We start from the raw sequence: 17,288 nt of genomic DNA on the forward strand, positions 1-17,288 counted from the left end.
CAGCATAACTGGATCCCATTCATTTCCCACATTTGTACTAGTTTTATAATTTGTGAAGGAACGGGGTATAATAATGCCTAGAAACCTGAAAGCCGGTTAAGAGTAAAATGTAAATTACCTGATAATACATTCAGATCTTCAAATTTGTAAACTACCCTCAAGTTTGAATTTTAACTTAAAAATCACCTTTAGTTTGAAAAGAATGGCTCCCGTCAATCTTCTAATATTGTAATTTGGTCTTTTATTACTTTTTCCTTTCTCATTCTGCAAGGACACGAATTACTTAGCACCAAGATTAATGCAAATAAAAGCAGCTTTCTATATTGTCACTGCATCAGTGGTATGAACTGAATAAACTCAGTATCAAATTGTACAAATTTACCTAAAGACACTTCAGTATAAGATTCTAAGTCACATGTGTGTTTTGCAGGGGAAGTGCCACTGCATAGAACAATTTTTTTCCACTCACACCTTTTACCCCTTTGCAATTTTAAACTAGGCCATTAGTTTAAATTTAGGTCTGTAGCAGAAAACTGCAGTGTACTTTATACCCCCACAAAACAAATTACAGGAACATTGGGAGGAAATGTTTCAAGAAACTCCAATAGGGGAAAAATAATTGCTGAATAATTAGGCTGCACTACGGTCTGAATTTTTATGTTGAAACCCAGCCCCCAAGGTGACAGTAATAGGAGGTAGAGACTTTGCAAGTGATTAGGAGGGCAGGAACCCTCATGAATGGGATTCATGTCCTTATAAAAGGGAGCCCCAAAAGCCCCCCACCCCTGTGCCATGTGCATGCACAGCTAAAGGCCACCGGCTACAAACCTCAGGAAGGCTCTGCGAGCAACTCACTTACGTGCCAACTCACTTCAGTCCTGTCCAGATTCTTTGCAACCCTATGGACTGTAGCTCACCAGGCTCCTCTACCCATGCTTCTCCAGGTAAGAATCCTGGAGTGGGTTGCCATGCCCTCCTCTAGGGGATCTTCCTGATCCTGGGATGGAACCTCCATCTCCTGCATTGGCAGCCACACTCTTTACCACTAGCACCACCTGGGCAGCCCTAGACGCCAAACCTGCTGATGCCTTGATCTTAAGACTTCCCAGCCTACAGAACTGAGCAATTTTGTTTACAAGCTACCCAGTCTCTAGTATTTTGTTACAGTAGTCTGAAGAGACTAAGACTGCTAAATAACTGTTTTACTGTAAAACCAAACCTATTCAACTTAAATTTGTAAACACCTTCTCACTAAATCTATCTGTAGTCTATTTTCAACCACTTTTCAAACTGTAAAATTTTTTTATAACTTCCTTATATCATCCCTTAAAAAATTTAGCCATCTTCTTTACCAGTGTATTAGCACTCCTCTCGGCTAAAAGAAAAAAAAAAAGTCTTTACAAGGTTGAAAGTGCACCTGTATCTTAGTTTCTCTAAATGCTTTTTAAGAATCTAGCTATATAGATCTGTATGTATAACTTTCTCTAAATTCGTAAGAACAAGGCATGTTACAATCAGTGCCAAAGCAAAATGGCCGGACGGGTTGTTTACAAGTTGTAAATTGTTGGGATTCTGTGGCGGCAGTAACGAGTCATCACACCATCCTGGCACTGCTCGTCAAGGCAACAGGATTCTAAAGGTGGGCCCTCCCTTGTGTGAACCAAAGGGTCCAAGAAATTGAGACTATGACTCATTTCTTCCCCTCAGGATGGTAGCACCTTCTCATCTACACTATTTTATAAAATCATATATAACCTTTTAACAACTTTACATTTTCACATGTCTAAATATTGATCAATTACTCATGACCACTTTTTCCTTTGTACTGTTTGGGATAACCTTGGCTTTGTATAATGAAAAGGGAAAATTGTGTTCTAGAATTTCTTATTGGAATAGACCTTATACACTATTGAGTAGAAGTTTGAATTTTCAAGTAAAAAACACATATGCTACAGTAACTTCAAACAAGCTTCAGATTCCAAAATCTCCATCTATTATTTTAATATGTTATATTTGCTTTGATTCAAGTATCCCATTCAGTATCAATATACTGATTTTGAAAACCAGTATACTGAAAGTTTGAAAACAAAATTTGAAAACCAAACAAGTGCCATTTTCCTTCATTGTAAATGTGGTACCTTACGAAACAGTTCAAAAATAAAAAAACATATTCTAAGCTATAAACTAAATCAGCTATACTTTTTGCCCACAACCATTTCCATTCGTAAGATGGGGAATTCCTCCCCTTAGAGGTAGTAGTGTTAAATTAGACTCTCCAAATTTCAAGAGGACATACAATTAGTATAAACATTTAGCCAGTGAAATGGAAAGTTAAAATCCATCTCCTAGTTACACATTCAAACATGAAAAACAATCACACACAAAGAGTCAAGACTTAAAAGGGGGGGGCCAAATTATTATTATTGTTTTAAAATTTGATTACAACCGATTTTGTTGGCATTAAAATTTTAAATCTGAATGGATATAAACCAAAAACCAGAAATTAAGTTTGGTAAAAATGGGAATAGAAGTTTTCCAGTAATTACAGATTAGAAGGCAGAAATCAACTTAGAGAAACATAGACAAACCCTATGTTTACAATGATTGTGCCACAGATTTAACTTCAGTAGTGCATTAGTAAACTGTTCACATTGAGATCTTCACCTTGAGATTCAACAGCTGTTTCTTGAAAAAAATCTCAGTACCTTGTGCAAATAGATCGGTCTTATATGTGCCTTAGCACACTTAAAATTTCTCCATTGTATATATACAAAACACCTACCATCTGGGCAGGGCAAAATACATACTTTCATAACAAAACTATAATGTACCTCTCAAGTATGAACAATATACACATAATACATGGTATACAGTATTTACAAAATATAAAATATAATACAAGCTGTTTGTAATTTTTTAAACTCATCTTCTGCCCTTGTATGTTACAACAAGGCAATTTTCCGTTTCTGTACCACTTCTTTTCAAGGAGTCCAGGGATTTTGGAAAAACTATGTTTTACATACATACTGAGATCTAAGTCTGAACTTTTAGGAGAGTTTTTAAGTGTACTGCCATCAACTCCCTATTTTGGTTGGAATTCTCGATGGTGGTTCCCATCCAGTGACTAGGAGGCTTTGGAAGAACACTAGGAGATGGTGGATCACTAAACTTTGCCCCAGCATAATTCTCCTTTTGGCTCACTTCAGTTAGAAATGATGATTTCTTCAAATGCTTATTTTTAATATTCTCAGTATTTTTAAAAGGCTTTTTTTCCTGCTTCTGAATTATATCAGATGAAACAGAATCCTGCCAAAAGTTATTTTCATTTCGTTTTGCAGAGGTGATCTTGGTTAGTGGTAAGTTATATTTGTTTTTCTGTCTGTTTATCTTTGGTTGTTCACACAAGGGTATACCATGAACAAGCTGGCCGTGGGGAATGGCAATTTTCTCCGATTTTCCCATCTTTGATTTTAAAACCTACAAAGACAAGGAACATAATAAAAGTGAATACAGTCTCATGATAAAAAAGCAGTCATGAACCTCACCATATATCTAATATTTATTTTAAAGTTCTCCTGGACTTTCATTCACTGTCTTGATTAAATGTGCTTGCTGCACTTAAGCAATGATGTCCAAATATGCACACATCTAATTTTACCACTGAAAATAGTTAAATCACTGTTACTAGTGCACTGTATGAGCTGATTCTAAAACACACAGTAAAAGGCCCAAGGTAACCAAGTTCATCTTTCTGGAAAGTAATGAGCTCTCTGCCAAACAAGTATGCCAACCTCTTCCTAACAAAGATCAGTGTTTTTACAGTCGGAGTTTTCCAAGAGAAATTTTCAAATGCTTTGGCAGATTTGAAAGAAAGACTATGTTAACAGATACACTATCTACCTTGTAAGACAGGTACTTGAAAAAATATTTCAGAATAAAAATATGATTAGCAGGAGCCAGGAAATGTGAGGAGGAGTGAGGAAATTTTCTGACAATGGTTACTAAGTATATACATTAAAAATGATCTCCCAGCTTCTGAAAATAAAATTTCAGAGACTTAAATACTAAAAAAACTCTATCATCCTTTCCACTTTTATACTTAATGGTAAAGGCGATTTCTGCCTGCCCCCTACTTTCTGTTTTAACAATTGCTTCAAGAACTTTATTGCCTTAATTCTAATCACTTTCCTAACTCAAGCGATCCTTATAGGAAGCGATGAGAGGATGGAAAGACACGATAATAATCTATTAGATCACTGTCCTTTCAAAACTTCTAATGCCGTAGGGAAGTAGGACACAAATAGAAAGCCAGAGCGCAAGGTAACATAACCAAGTCAAAAGTGGTAACTTCAACAGAGAGCGCCCAGGCTTGAATATAGTTCTAGAAAAAGTAGTCTTACTAGGAAACAAGTATAAAAGCTCGTTTTTACAATATCACTAATACTTCAGAAGAGCCACGGAAGCGTAAGACGCTCAGTCGTGTCCCACTCTTTGTGACCCCACGGCCTGTAGCCGGAAAGGCTCCTCTGTCCATGAGATTTCCCAGGCAAGAATGCTGGAGTGGGTTGCCATTCCCTTCTCCAGGGGATCTTCCCGACCCAAGGACTGAACCCGGGTTTCCCGCACTGCAGGCGGATTCTTCACCGTCTGAACCACCAGGGAAGCCCATGGAATTGAAAGAAGAACCTATACAAAATTTTTAGGACTCACGGCGGACAAATTTAATTTTTGCAAGGGCACAGCTAGATAAGGTGCAAATCTCTTAAACAAACAAACATTCTTTCAACAAATGGCAGTAACTTATTTTCATTATTATGAAAACCTTTGAAATAAAGAGGGAAAATGTCTTATTTCGATGTAAATGTTACCTTAGCGACTTAATACCATCTAAGTTTTAATCAGTTTTATCTTAGTCCTTTAACAGCAACTGGGCATCATAACGTCAATTCAACTGACAACTTTTCTTTCGAAAACTTCATCCGCCTGGGCACAACACTACCTTCCCCTAAGGAAGCCTGGCACAGTGGGGATGGCTAAACCGTCAACTCCGTTCACCTGATAAACACCGAGAATTATCGCTTCAGAGACAACCCAGCTCTACCGTCGCTCCTGCCAACTTTCAAAGTTGAAAAGTACAGCTAAGTAGGTCGGCCCGGCAAGGAGCTGCGCCCCAGTTGGACCGGCGCCCCACACCAGGCACCGCACAACTCAACAAAAAGCCAACGTAAGCGAGCGGCTGGCGGCCCACTGCGGACCCCACACGGGGAGGCGAGAGGCCGTACGCGCGTCCCGACCTGTTTTGGCGCTACCGGCGGTCGGGAAGCCGCCGGCCGGCCGGCCGCACCGCGGGCCCCCATCGCCGCCCGCCCGCCTCCTTCATGGGCGCCGGAGCGCTCCGCACGTAGCGCGCGCTGACGTCAGCTTCCCGCGGGCCGCTTCCCTCCCCCGCCCCCCGCGCGCCCGGAACGCCGAAACCCCCTGGAACGCCGCCAGCCTTCTAAATCCGGGCTGTTGCTGGGGCGCAGCGGCTCCTCTCATTGGCCGGCTCCCCGGAGCCAATCAGCGGTGCCAGCGCAAGCCTGCCCCCTCCCCCCCAGCAAGAAGGGAGCCGGCGTCACGGAAACTTCCCTCCCGAGTAAACAGCCGCCCCTCGCCCCGGCGCCCGCCCCCCTCCCCGACCCCTCGGCGCAGGGCCCCAGACCTCGGGGCCCGGCTGTGGCCGTATCGAGGCCGGAACGCCAACGGCTGCCCCTCCGCCCCCCTCGCGGCCCTCACCTCTCTTCTGAACGAGGGTTGGCCGGGCGCCGCGGGCGGCAGCGGGCCAAGTAAAGGGCTCGCTTCCTCAGTTCGGGTTGCGGTCGCAGGAGCTGGGACCCAGGCGGCGGCCTGGGCCTGGTCCGGGACTTGCTGCGCTCCGCAGTGGCCCGCCGCGGGACTCCGCCCGCCCTCCAGGCTCGGCCGGTGCTGCTGGTACTGGTGGAAGCGGCTGGGTAGCTGCCCCGACGGGCTGGTCCGCACCTTCTTCTTTCGTCGCTTCTTTGGTGCCGCCCGAGGGGTGCCCCCCGCCGCGGCGAGGCTGCAGCTGGGGAGAGGTGCCGGGGCGCGAGGCTGGGGGGTCAGGCAGGGACCGTCTCCCCCCAAGAAGTGAGGGAGGAAGAGGGTGGGAGGTGGCGCCCGGGGGTCCGGGGTCCGGGGTAAAGGCGGAGGAGCAGCGGTAACCATCGGGAGGGCGCCGCAGTAACCGCGGGTGGAAAAGCCCATGGACGAAAGGCGGCCGCCGAGAACAAGCGGCTCCCGCTGTGGGACAGAAACGACGGTCATAGCGCTGAGCGGAAAAGTGGCTCAGCGGGAGCAGAAGGAGCGAGTGAGGCCGCAGATCACAGGGCGGCGGCGGCGGCGGCTGCTGCTAAGAGAGCCGGAGTGAATCGCGGACCATGGCTCGGGCGGTGGCGGCGCAGCAACAAATATCCTCAGCCTCCGCTCTGAGTGTTGTTATCTGAAGCCCCGCCCTACGCCCGCCCACCTTCCTGAGAAAGCCCAATCAGGACGCGACAGGGCAGGTCACGCCCATCAGGCTCCGCCTCCACCGCCTGGAAGAGACGCACACAAACAACCCGCTGCTGCAGCCGGGCACAAAGAGCGCGCACTGCGCAGGCGCTGCCAACGGGCTCTTTCGGGAAGAGTCGGTCCCGCGAACAATGAAGTTCCGTTTCAGCCCCACCTGCCCCACCCCCCCATCCTGGCTCCTGCTGACTTACCCTTGCACTTTGCCCTGAAAGCATGGATCAGCCAGCCGGATCTAGGCTGCTTTGGGCGTTGGGGTTGGGGGCCGGAGCCAGGGAGAAAGAATCTGAAAGCGTCAAGACCACTGACGCCTACTCCCCAGCCACTGACCTTGGGGAAGTATTTATTTCAAGCCTAACATAATTGCATTATTATTGTGCTTTGTTTTTTTTTTTTAATTTTAAGATTTCAGAGTACGTTGTAAGTTTCATTCCTCGCAGTCGGAAAACCAGTCCACATTTACATGACATTTGATGAAGTGTGGCTCACCTTTTTTCATTAACCCGGGTGAGAAACGCTGCTCGTTAGCCATGGTAATCGGGACAAAAATTAAGAGAGTGACTTGATGAAACTGACTTCTTAATATATAAAAAGTTCTCCATAATCCGTAACTGCGCATTGGAAATGCTAACTGCATACGGTGGGACTTTGGATCGCGAAACAGTGCTTGGTACTGAGAAGGAAGCAAAGGAGGAGGGTTGCGTCTCAAAGGGAGAAAGTGAAACAGTTCTGCAACACTGCATTTTACTTGCTCTGTGTTGATAGAAATTCGTCATCTCCCCGTACTGCGCTCACACACAGAAAGAATTGTGGCTATTTATCTAGCACTTGTGTACCATGACCTGATTTTTAGTAAACTGTCTCGTTCGAAGCTCGAAAGAACTCTCAGGAATAAGGACGATATTTTATCCCTGGTTTGCAGGAGAGAACACAGGCTTGCAATGCAAGTGATAGTGAAGTCGCTCAGTGTCCGACTCTTTGTGACCCCATGGACTGTAGCCCACCAGGCTCCTCCATCCGTGGGATTTTCCAGGCAAGAATACTAGAGTGGGTTGCCCTTTTCTTCGCCAAGGGATCTTTCCGACCCAGGGATCGAACTTAGGTCTCTTGCATTGCAGGCAGACTCTTTACCCTCTGAGCCACCAGGGAATCCTGAGAGCAGGCTTAGAGAGGCAAAAGGTACTTGTCAAATATCATACAATAAGGAAGTTAACAGAATTTGAACTCCAGGTCAGGCAAGGCTAAAATTTTAACAGCATCGTACTGCTTGCAACACTAGATTATAGGTTATTAGAATGCCACAATAATCTTTTAACTTCCCTGTATCTTACCACCGTTTAATCGGTATTCTTCAGCTTTGTGTGCTTGAGAAGTATTTTGTGATTGATAGCAGAGTCGAAAAGAGGCAATAGCCAAAATGATGCTTCCCAATAACTTTATATAAACTTTGCGAATGCTACATTTCATCATTTTTCATTGCTGGATTTCACGTTTTTTTTACTGGATTTTACTCATTTTTGTGTTTCCAACACTTACTATACATAGTAAGTGTTCATGATCATGGGATGAATGGGAATCATATACTTCCAGTCCTGTAAAAGATCTTGTTGTTGCTTAGTCACTAAATTGTGTCCAACTCTTTTAGCGACCTCATGGACTGTAGCCCACCAGGCTTCTCTGTCCATGGGATTTTCTAGGCAATAATACTGGAGTGGGTTGCCATTTCCTTCTCCAAGGGATCTTCTCCATCCACGGATGGAACCCATGTCTCCTGCATTGGCAGGCGGATTCTTTACCACTGAGCCACCTGGGAATCCCTGTAAAAGATTTTGTTGTCAAAGATCTTCGATAACCTTTACTTGAAGTTCTCAGGTCTCTAAACTGAAGTTGGGTTTAAGATCCAAGTAAAAAGTATAGCCTAGCAAGAGCTGGTGGAAAAGAGCAGGCAAAGATTGTGGAACCTCTGGAATGAGCTAATTGTTCTTTTGTTTTTGTTAGAGTTTCTACTTTTTCAAAGCACTTTTTCATCTATTATCACTTAATTCTTCAATCCTTTAAAGAAGATATTCTATCTACTTGTAGATGTAAATGATACATAAAGTCTCTAAAGATAAAGTGAGTGCTGAAGAATTGATGCTTTGGAACTCTGGTGTTGGAGAAGACTCTTGAGAGTCCCTTGGACTGCAAGGAGATCCAACCAGTCAATACTAAAGGAAATCAGTCCTGATTATTCATTGCAAGGACTGATGCTGAAGCTGAAGCCCCAATAGTTTGGCCACCTGATGAAAAGAGCTGACTCATTGATAGAGACCCTGAGGCTGGGAAAGACTGAGGGCAGAAGGAGAAGGGGACCACGACAGAGGATGAGATAGTTGGAGGACATCACCGACTCGATGGACATGAATTTGAGCAAGCTCCAGGAGTTGTTGATGAACAGGGAAGCCTGGCGTGCTGCAGTTCATGGGGTTGAAAAGAGTTGGACAAGATTGAGCAACTGAACTGAAAAAGTAACCTGCCTGAGGGCCACACGGCCCTGAGGTGTATTGTTGTTCTGTCTTGTCTGACTCTTTTCGACCCCATGGACTGCGGCACGCCAGGCTTCCCATGCACTCTAAAATACTGGCACATTTTTTAGACTTTTAGACTGGCACATTAATTAGACTTACTGATATATTTTTCCATTAGTAAACAGTGTTCTTAATAAGTATTACAGAACAGTTTTAAACATCAAAACAATTTGAAGAGAAAGGCAGAGGACCACAGAAAAGAAGCAGTTAGGACAAGCATTTTGCAGTTTATCAAGGTTTGAGAAAATTACCTCTTAAAAAAAAAAGAACACTGAATAAATACATTGTTATGTTTCTTCATTGCAAGAATTCACTCAGATTACCTAAAGTAACAAGGTATCTGTTTTAATGATACAGACACAGTATTAAGAGAGAGAAGACTGACCACATGTCAGGCCTCATAGGGTCCTAGGAAACCTTTATACACAGAACTCATGGGAAGAATAGGAATTACTGTACAGTGCCTAAAAGATCTGGAATGAGATCTAAAAATTTCTTCAGCATCCAGCGCAACCCTAGATAACTAGGTTTATTTTGTGACGCCTAAACAGAAGATGTTTGCTTGGTCTAATGTTCTGTCATCTCCATGATTTAACTACTCTGTGCTTTTGTATATTTCTGCCTCTACTATCACTGCCAATTAACACACTGTTTATCTGGAGTTCAAATTCCAGAGGGAAGCTGATTGGTCCAGTTTGGATTGGTTCTCACTGGACGATTGGATGATTCATCACCATCATCCTGGTTCAACAGAACTTTCTTACCAGATCAGATCTCCTCTGGGCTGCTCCTGCTGAGAATGATGAGCCAGGATGGCGAGGCACTTTCTAAGGAACCACTTAGGACCAGTTTAGGAACTATGTACATGACAATCATTGATAGGCTTGGCCAGCCCAGTGTATTGCATAACCTATTTTCCAGGCACTACACATCCCTCTGTTTGGATGTATAATTCCCAGAAATTCAACAGAAGTGCGAGAACTTGTGGAAACTCTTGAAATCTCTGATTTTTCTGAGAAAGTTGGATTTCTAGCAACATTGTCCCATCATGCTTGCTGAAGCCACAATTGGCTAGAGCTGAATAGAGGCTGCCCTTTAAAAAGGCTGCCTGACTTTCAGAATGGGAGAAAATAATAGCAATGAAACAACTGACAAAGAATTAATCTCCAAAATATACAAGCAGCTCATGCAGCTCAATATCAGAAAAATGAACAACCCAATCAAAAAGTGGGCCAAAGAACTATACAGACATTTCTTCAAAGAAGACATACAGATGGCTAATAAACACATGAAAAGATGCTCAACATCACTCATTATTAGAGAAATGCAAATCAAAACCATAATGAGGTGGTATCTCATGCTGGTCAGAATGGCCACCATTAAAAAGTCTACAAGCAATAAATGCTGGAGAGGGTGTGGAGAAAAGGGAACCCTCTTACACTGCTGGTGGGAATGCAAACTAGTACAGCCGCTATGGAGAACAGTGTGGAGATTTCTTAAAAAACTGCAAATAGAACTGCCATATGACCCAGTAATCCCACTCCTGGGCATACACACCCAGGAAACCAGATCTGAAAGAGACACGTGCACCCCAATGTTCATCACAGCACTGTTTATAATAGCCAGGACAGGGAAGCAACCTAGATGTCCATTGGCAGATAAGAAAGTGTGGTACATATACACAAAAAAATGTTACTCAGCTATAAAAAAGGAATGAGTTGGACTCCGTTCTAATGAGGCGGATGAAACTGGAGCCTATTACACAGAGTGAAGTAAATAAGAAAGAGAAACACCATTACAGTATGTTAATGCACATATATGGAATTTAGAAAGACGCTAACAACAACCCTATATGAAGGCAGCAAAAGAGACACAGATGTAAAGAACAGACTTTTGGACTATGTGGGAAAAGGCGAGGGTGGGATGATTTGAGAGAGTAGCATTGAAACAAGTATGTAAAACAGATGACCAGTACAAGTTCGATGTGTGAAGCAGGGCACTCAAAGCCTATGCTCTGGGACAGCCTGGGGGATAAGGTGTGGAGGGAGGTTGGAGGGGGCTTCAGGATCGAGGGACACGTGTGCACCCATGGCTGATTCATGTTGATGTATGGCAGAAGCCATCAAGATATTGTAAAGTAATTATCCTCCAATTAAAACAATTTAGGGGGAAAAGAAAAAAACACAGGGGCTCTGTAACAACCTAGAGGGGTGGGTTAGGGAGGGAGATGAGAGGAAGGCTCAAGAGGGAGGGGACAGATGTACTCCTATGGCTGATTCATGTTGATGTTTGGCAGAAAACAGCAAAATTCTGTAAAGTGATTATCCTTCAATTAAAAAAAATAAAAGCCTGCTTGTTCTCATCCAGATCATTTCACTCCTTTACTTCCCAGACTCTTTAGGCAAAGAAGCTTGAAGTTCCTCTAAAAACAGATTGGAGGCAGTGAGGCAAATTGCAATAACTTACCTGGGAGGCACCTGAGGACTTGGACTAAGATGGTTCAGAGGAAATGGAAAGGTAGACCTGGAAATAAAAGCCTGAGACCTGGTGACTGAGATGGGAGACCAGACACGGGGGGAGGATGAGGAAGAGGAGGCAAGGAGAAGGGAGAGTGGACAGGATGCTTCCTGACTTTCTAATCTGGTTGGTTTGCAGAGAAATAGTGGCTTGACAGGACTGTGAAAATCCAGAGGGGCAATTTGGGGAGAAAATATGATCGTTGGGGTTTAGTAAGGTTTTATTTTTGATGTTCTTCCTTTTAAAGCCAAATGAATTAAAAATTTTGTTTTGTTTCTCATAAACAAAAGAACCCAAAATAATTAAGTTGGTTTCTTTTTTTGATTTGCCTATGAACCCCTTATAGAAAAAGTGTTTTGTTAAGTAAAAACATGAAAATCCACTTTTTTAATCAATCTGTTTATCTTTGCTTATTTCATTTGACATTTCCAGAAAATACTTAAACTTCCAGAAATACTGGAAATACTTCCAGAAAACTTAAAATAAATTAAGGAAAATGAATAGAAATATGCCCTGTCAAATCGCCTTTATTTTTCAGGTCCCCGAACAGCCAATTCAATCTTATCCTAGTCAGCTAAAATTCCATGAAGAAAATAGCATATCTCGTTTCTATGAAATAGTGCAATGCCCCAGTTTTTACTGTATTTGAACTTAGGGTGAGATCAGTTCAGTTCAGTCGCTCAGTCATGTCCGACTCTTTGCAACCCCATGAACCACAGCACACCAGGCCTCCCTGTCCATCGCAAACTCCCGCAGTCTACCCAAACCCATGTCCATCGAGTTGATGATGCCATCCAACCATCTTATCCTCTGTCATCCCCTTCTCCTCCTGCCCTCAATCTTTCTCAGCATCAGAGTCTTTTCAAATGAGTCAGCTCTTCGCATGAGGTGGCCAAAGTATTGGAGTCTCAGCTTCAGCATCAGTCCTTCCAATGAACACCCAGGACTGATCTCCTTTAGGATGGACTGGTTGGATCTCCTTGCAGTCCAAAGGACTCTCAAGAGTCTTCTCCAACACCACAGTTCAAAAGCATCACTTCTTCGGTGCTCAGCTTTCCTCATAGTCCAACTCTCACATCCATACATGACCACTGGAAAAACCATAACCTTGGCTAGGTGGACCTTTGTGGACAAAGTAATGTCTGACTTTTAATATGCTGTCTAAGTTGGTCATGACTTTCCTTTCAAGGAGTAAGCATCTTTTAATTTCATGGCTGCAATCACCATCTGCAGTGATTTTGGAGCCCAAGAAGTCTGCCATGGTTTCCACTGTTTCCCCATCTATTTGCCATGAAGTGTTGGGACTGGATGCCATGATCTTAGTTTTCTGAATGTTGAGCTTTAAACCAACTTTTCTACTCTCCTCTTTCACTTTCATCAAGAGGCTCTTTAGTTCTTCTTCACTTTCTGCCATAAGGGTGGTGTCATCTGCATATCTGAGGTTATTGATATTTCTCCCGGCAATCTTGATTCCAGCTTAGGGTGAGATAATATGGTAGAATTTCAGACTCAGGGCTCTTTCAACTATGTGATGGTAAAAGGTTCCAAAATGAATCTTTGTTTTAGAGAAATGCTCTTGATTTTCAGGTCTAAGTTGGATCATGTAGAGTGTTGGTGTTTTGTTGTTTTTTTTTTTTTTTTTTTTAGCTTGTAACCCTAGAGCACAAAAAGAAAAATGAAGTTTGGCCAATTATTTTTCTATTAATTTTTCTTAAGAAAGAAGATTTTCCATGTCCTTACCATATCCAGAAAGATTTAAGATTTGGCCAAAGCAACCAAATCAGCATTGCCTGAGTTATCTTTCCTGTGTCCTTATTCCATCCTTGGAAATTTAAGATTTTATAAGAAAATGAAACTGACCATCCCCGAGTTATATCTTTTTTTTCTTTTTACATTGCTGAACAATGTTTGAATTGCAGAGCCAAAGAAAAGCACAGGGAAACTCAGAATGAAGCTGTGATATTGATATTTTACCAAATATTCTCTGAGGTATTGATTATGACTTGCAGCCAAGTATGACTTATTGCTGTAATCTAAAATGATGTCATCAGCCTTTTGAATTTCAGGAGAGAGGAGAGTGATCTTTCGGCAAAATTAGTAAGTTAAGCATATTACAGTTATTCTGCATGTACACAAGTGCATATGTGATTAGCTTAAGTACTGACAGCAAAGATTCTTTAAGAGACAGCCCAGCCAGATCATCTCATAAAGACATTCACTAGCCAGTAATTCATGCATGTACACTGAGCTCACCGTCGGCTTCTTTTACCATACCCTAACCTCAAGCAGTCAGGCAAGGATCACCGAGAAACAAACAAGCAGGAATAACGGGACTTGCAGGACACAGAGAACGTAGGAGAAATTTTAAAAATTACCTTTGGTTGTGCTGGCTCTGTTATTGCCCATGGGCTTTCTCTAGTTGAGAGATTCAGCTGTGTTGTGCAGGCTTCTCATCACGGTGGCGTCTCTCGTTGCAGAGCATGGGTTCTAGAGTGTGGGCTTCCATAGTTGTGGCTGCTCCTTGGCATGCGGAATCAGCCAGCACCAGGGATGGAGGTCATCATTCCATTGTCTTCTGGCTTCAAGCTGATATTTCAGATACTATTCTGATCTCGATACTTTGTATGGGACCTGTTTTTCTCTGCCTGATAATATTAAGAGGTGGGGCTTTTGGGGGTGGGGTGATACAGTCATGTACTTGGAGCTCTCATGAATGGGATTTAGTGCCCTTGTAACAGTTCCGAGAGTTTGATTCCTTGTCTGTGCTCTCTCCCAGGTGAGGATACAATGAAAATTCTGCAGCCTATAACTCAGAAGAGGGCTTTCCCTAGAACCCATCCAGGCTGGCACCCTGATTTGGGACTTCCTGCCTGCAGAACTGTTAGAAAGAAACTTCTGATATTTAGAACCACCTGTGTGTGTTAGTCAGTCAGTCGTGTCCAACTTTTTGCGACCCCATGGACTGTAGCCCACGAGGCTCCTCTGTCCATGCGATTCTCCAGGCAAGAATACTGGAGTAGATTGCCATTCCCTTCTCCAGAGGATCTTCCTGACCCAGGGATCGAACCCAGGCCTCCTGCATTGCAGGCAGATTCTTCACCATCTGAGTTACAGGGAAGTCCTTGTCTATGGTACTTTGTTACAGCAGCCCGTACTAAGATACCTCCCAAACCATCATTCAAGCATAATGGCGCAATAAAAGATCTTCAAATACAGAACAACTTGTGAAATTTCTCCCATGCATTTTTTTCTTCGGGAAGCTACTGGAAGAGGCGCTTCATTGAAGAGAATAAAACGACAAAGAGGAAGTCATGGAACCTAGGAAACATGAGATCCCGCACCAGAGGGGAGTAGAAGGAATTCCCAGGGTCAGGGAGAGAGGTGAGCTCAGGGCAGTAGCCGTACTGTGGCCTGGAAGGCAAGACACTCAGCCTGCAGCAGGAAGGTGGATGACTCTTGGGGGAGCGGAGGATTGCTAAGAAAAAAAGTGAAATGGATAGAGTCCTCAATATGTTTGAAGGAACTGGGAAGAGATGTACTTTTGGCAGAGAGCTTGGGGACCAATGAGTGTTAGGTAAATGGGCTTCCCTGCTGATTCAGTGGTAGAGAATCCGCCCGCCAATGCAGTAGACTCAGGTTCGATCCCCGGGTTGGGATCATGACTTAGCTCCTGAACAGCAGTAACAAATGGAAAATGAAACCAGGAAAATACAGTCAGGGGAGGAGCAAGGCAATGATGAAGAGAAAAAGCCCAAGCAAGAGACTATACTCATGGTAAAACTGGTTACATGTAAATACCTGTTAAAAAGAAACAACGAGCCCTGAAGTCATTGTGGCAAATCACACCAAGACTTAGTACCTAATCTAATGCAGTTTTAACCTCTCCCAGAAGGTTTAAAAACCACTGAGTGTGAAATTTCCTGGTAGGACTAGTGGGGTAACCTGCCTAAGGCCCTCCCCGCCCCCCCCCCCCCCCGCCCCTTCCTCTCAGGGAGGGTGATGCTCCTGAAATAATCCACTCTTGTCATTTCCTTGTCCCGCCCTCTTTCTGCTATAGAAACCTTCCATTTTAGACAAACGCCTCTGGAGCACCTCAGGAGTCTTTTAATAAAGCCAGTCAGGGGCCTCCCTGGCAGTCCAGCTGAAACTCTCCCTTCCAATGCAGGGGGTGCAGAGTCCATCCCTGGTTGGGGAGCTAAGATTCCACACGCCTCGAGGCCAAAACACCAAAACATAAAACAGAAGCAGCACTGTAACAAATTCAATCAAGACTTTAAAAATGATCCCCATCAAAAAATCTTCTAAAAAATAATAAAAAAGCCAATTAGACCTTTAGATTTACTCAGTCTGCTTTTGTCTTATGACAAATATTAATAGAATTCAAACAAGATTTAACCATATTAGGCTGGGGAAGGAGAGTATATGTACACATGTATTTGTTGTTTTTCAGTCGATAAGTCATGTCTGACTCTTCACACACTAGGCTTCGCTGTCCTTCACTGTCTCCCAGAGTTTGCTCAGATTCATGTGCATTGATTCCATGATGCCATCTATCTCATCCTCTGCCACCTTCTTCTCCTTTTGCCTTCAATTTTTCCCAGCATCTGGATCTTTTCCAATGAGTTGACTCTTTCCATCAGGTGGCCAAAGTATTGGAGCTTCAGCTTCAGCATCAGTCCTTCTAATGAATATTCAGGGTTTTTTCCTTTCTTTCTTTCTTTTTTAACGCATAAGTGTATGTGTATAGATGGGATCTAGGTGATAACAGAGCGAAAACCTCATCATGGTAGAAAGTCATTAGTTTATATTCAGCCAAAAAATAAATATATTATTGTTGTTTAGTCACTAAGTTCTGTCCAACTCTTTTGTGACCCCATGAACTGTAACCTGCCAGGCTCCTCTGATTTCCTCGGCAAGAATACTTGAGAGGGTTGCCATTTCCTTCTCCAGGGGGTCTCCCTGACCCAGGGATCAAACCCAAGTCTCTGGCATTGGCAGGCAGATTTTTTGTAACTGAGCCACAAGGAAAGCTCCCCAAATATATCATTATTAGGGTTTTACTTTAAAATATGAAGGTTGACACTAAAAGAACCGTAATAAGATTAGAAGTTTGCCGGAAGGGAGAAGGCATGGACAGGAAGCAAGGGCGGGTGGAAGGAGTTTGATTTATGACACCACACTTATTTTTCTTTGTAAAGAAATAGGATGATTTTTTAAAAAGTAGACTATAGGACTTCATCTTTCTGTGTCATATCTTTTTGCCTTTTCATGCTGTTCATGGGGTTCCAGATGTTCAAGCTGGATTTAGAAAAGGCAGAGGAACCAGAGATCAAATTGCCAACATCCGTTGGATCATAGAAAAAGCAACAGAATCCCAGAAAAACATCTATTTTGCTTTATTGATTACACCAAAGCCTTTGACTGTATAGATCACAACAAACTGTGAAAAATTCTGAAGGACATGGGAATACCAGACCACCTGACCTGCCTCCTGAAAATCTGTATGCAGGTCAAGAAGCAACAGTTAGAACCGGACATGGAACAATGGACTGGTTCCAAATTAGGAAAGGAGCACGTCAAGGCTGTAGATTGTCACCCTGCTTATTTAACTTATATGCAGAGTACATCATGTGAAATGTC

The 17,288-nt window shown here is 43.3% G+C and overlaps 1 protein-coding gene across 1 annotated transcript; it reads right to left on the minus strand.

Moving 5' to 3' along the window:
* Positions 1 to 224: 224 nt before the first annotated feature.
* Positions 225 to 6,481, minus strand: PNRC1 (proline rich nuclear receptor coactivator 1). The gene is made up of 2 exons (XM_061131971.1): positions 5,776 to 6,481; positions 225 to 3,477 (listed from the first exon to the last, which is right to left on the minus strand). The coding sequence occupies exons 1-2, from the start codon at positions 6,319 to 6,321 to the stop codon at positions 3,034 to 3,036; spliced, it is 990 nt and encodes a 329-aa protein (XP_060987954.1). The 5' UTR covers positions 6,322 to 6,481; the 3' UTR covers positions 225 to 3,033.
* Positions 6,482 to 17,288: the final 10,807 nt, after the last annotated feature.

The sequence above is a fragment of the Dama dama genome, chromosome 28 (genome assembly GCF_033118175.1).
Source record: "Dama dama isolate Ldn47 chromosome 28, ASM3311817v1, whole genome shotgun sequence".
NCBI classification, from domain to species: domain Eukaryota; kingdom Metazoa; phylum Chordata; class Mammalia; order Artiodactyla; family Cervidae; genus Dama; species Dama dama.

Bases quoted from the DNA above. Each gene is read 5' to 3' on its own strand.
- PNRC1 (XM_061131971.1), bottom strand. From the start codon at position 6,321: ATGACCGTCGTTTCTGTCCCACAGCGGGAGCCGCTTGTTCTCGGCGGC. The intron at 3,478-5,775 runs GTGAGGGCCGCG...TTGTCTTTGTAG, and splicing joins AACCCTCGTTCAGAAGAGAG to GTTTTAAAATCAAAGATGGG.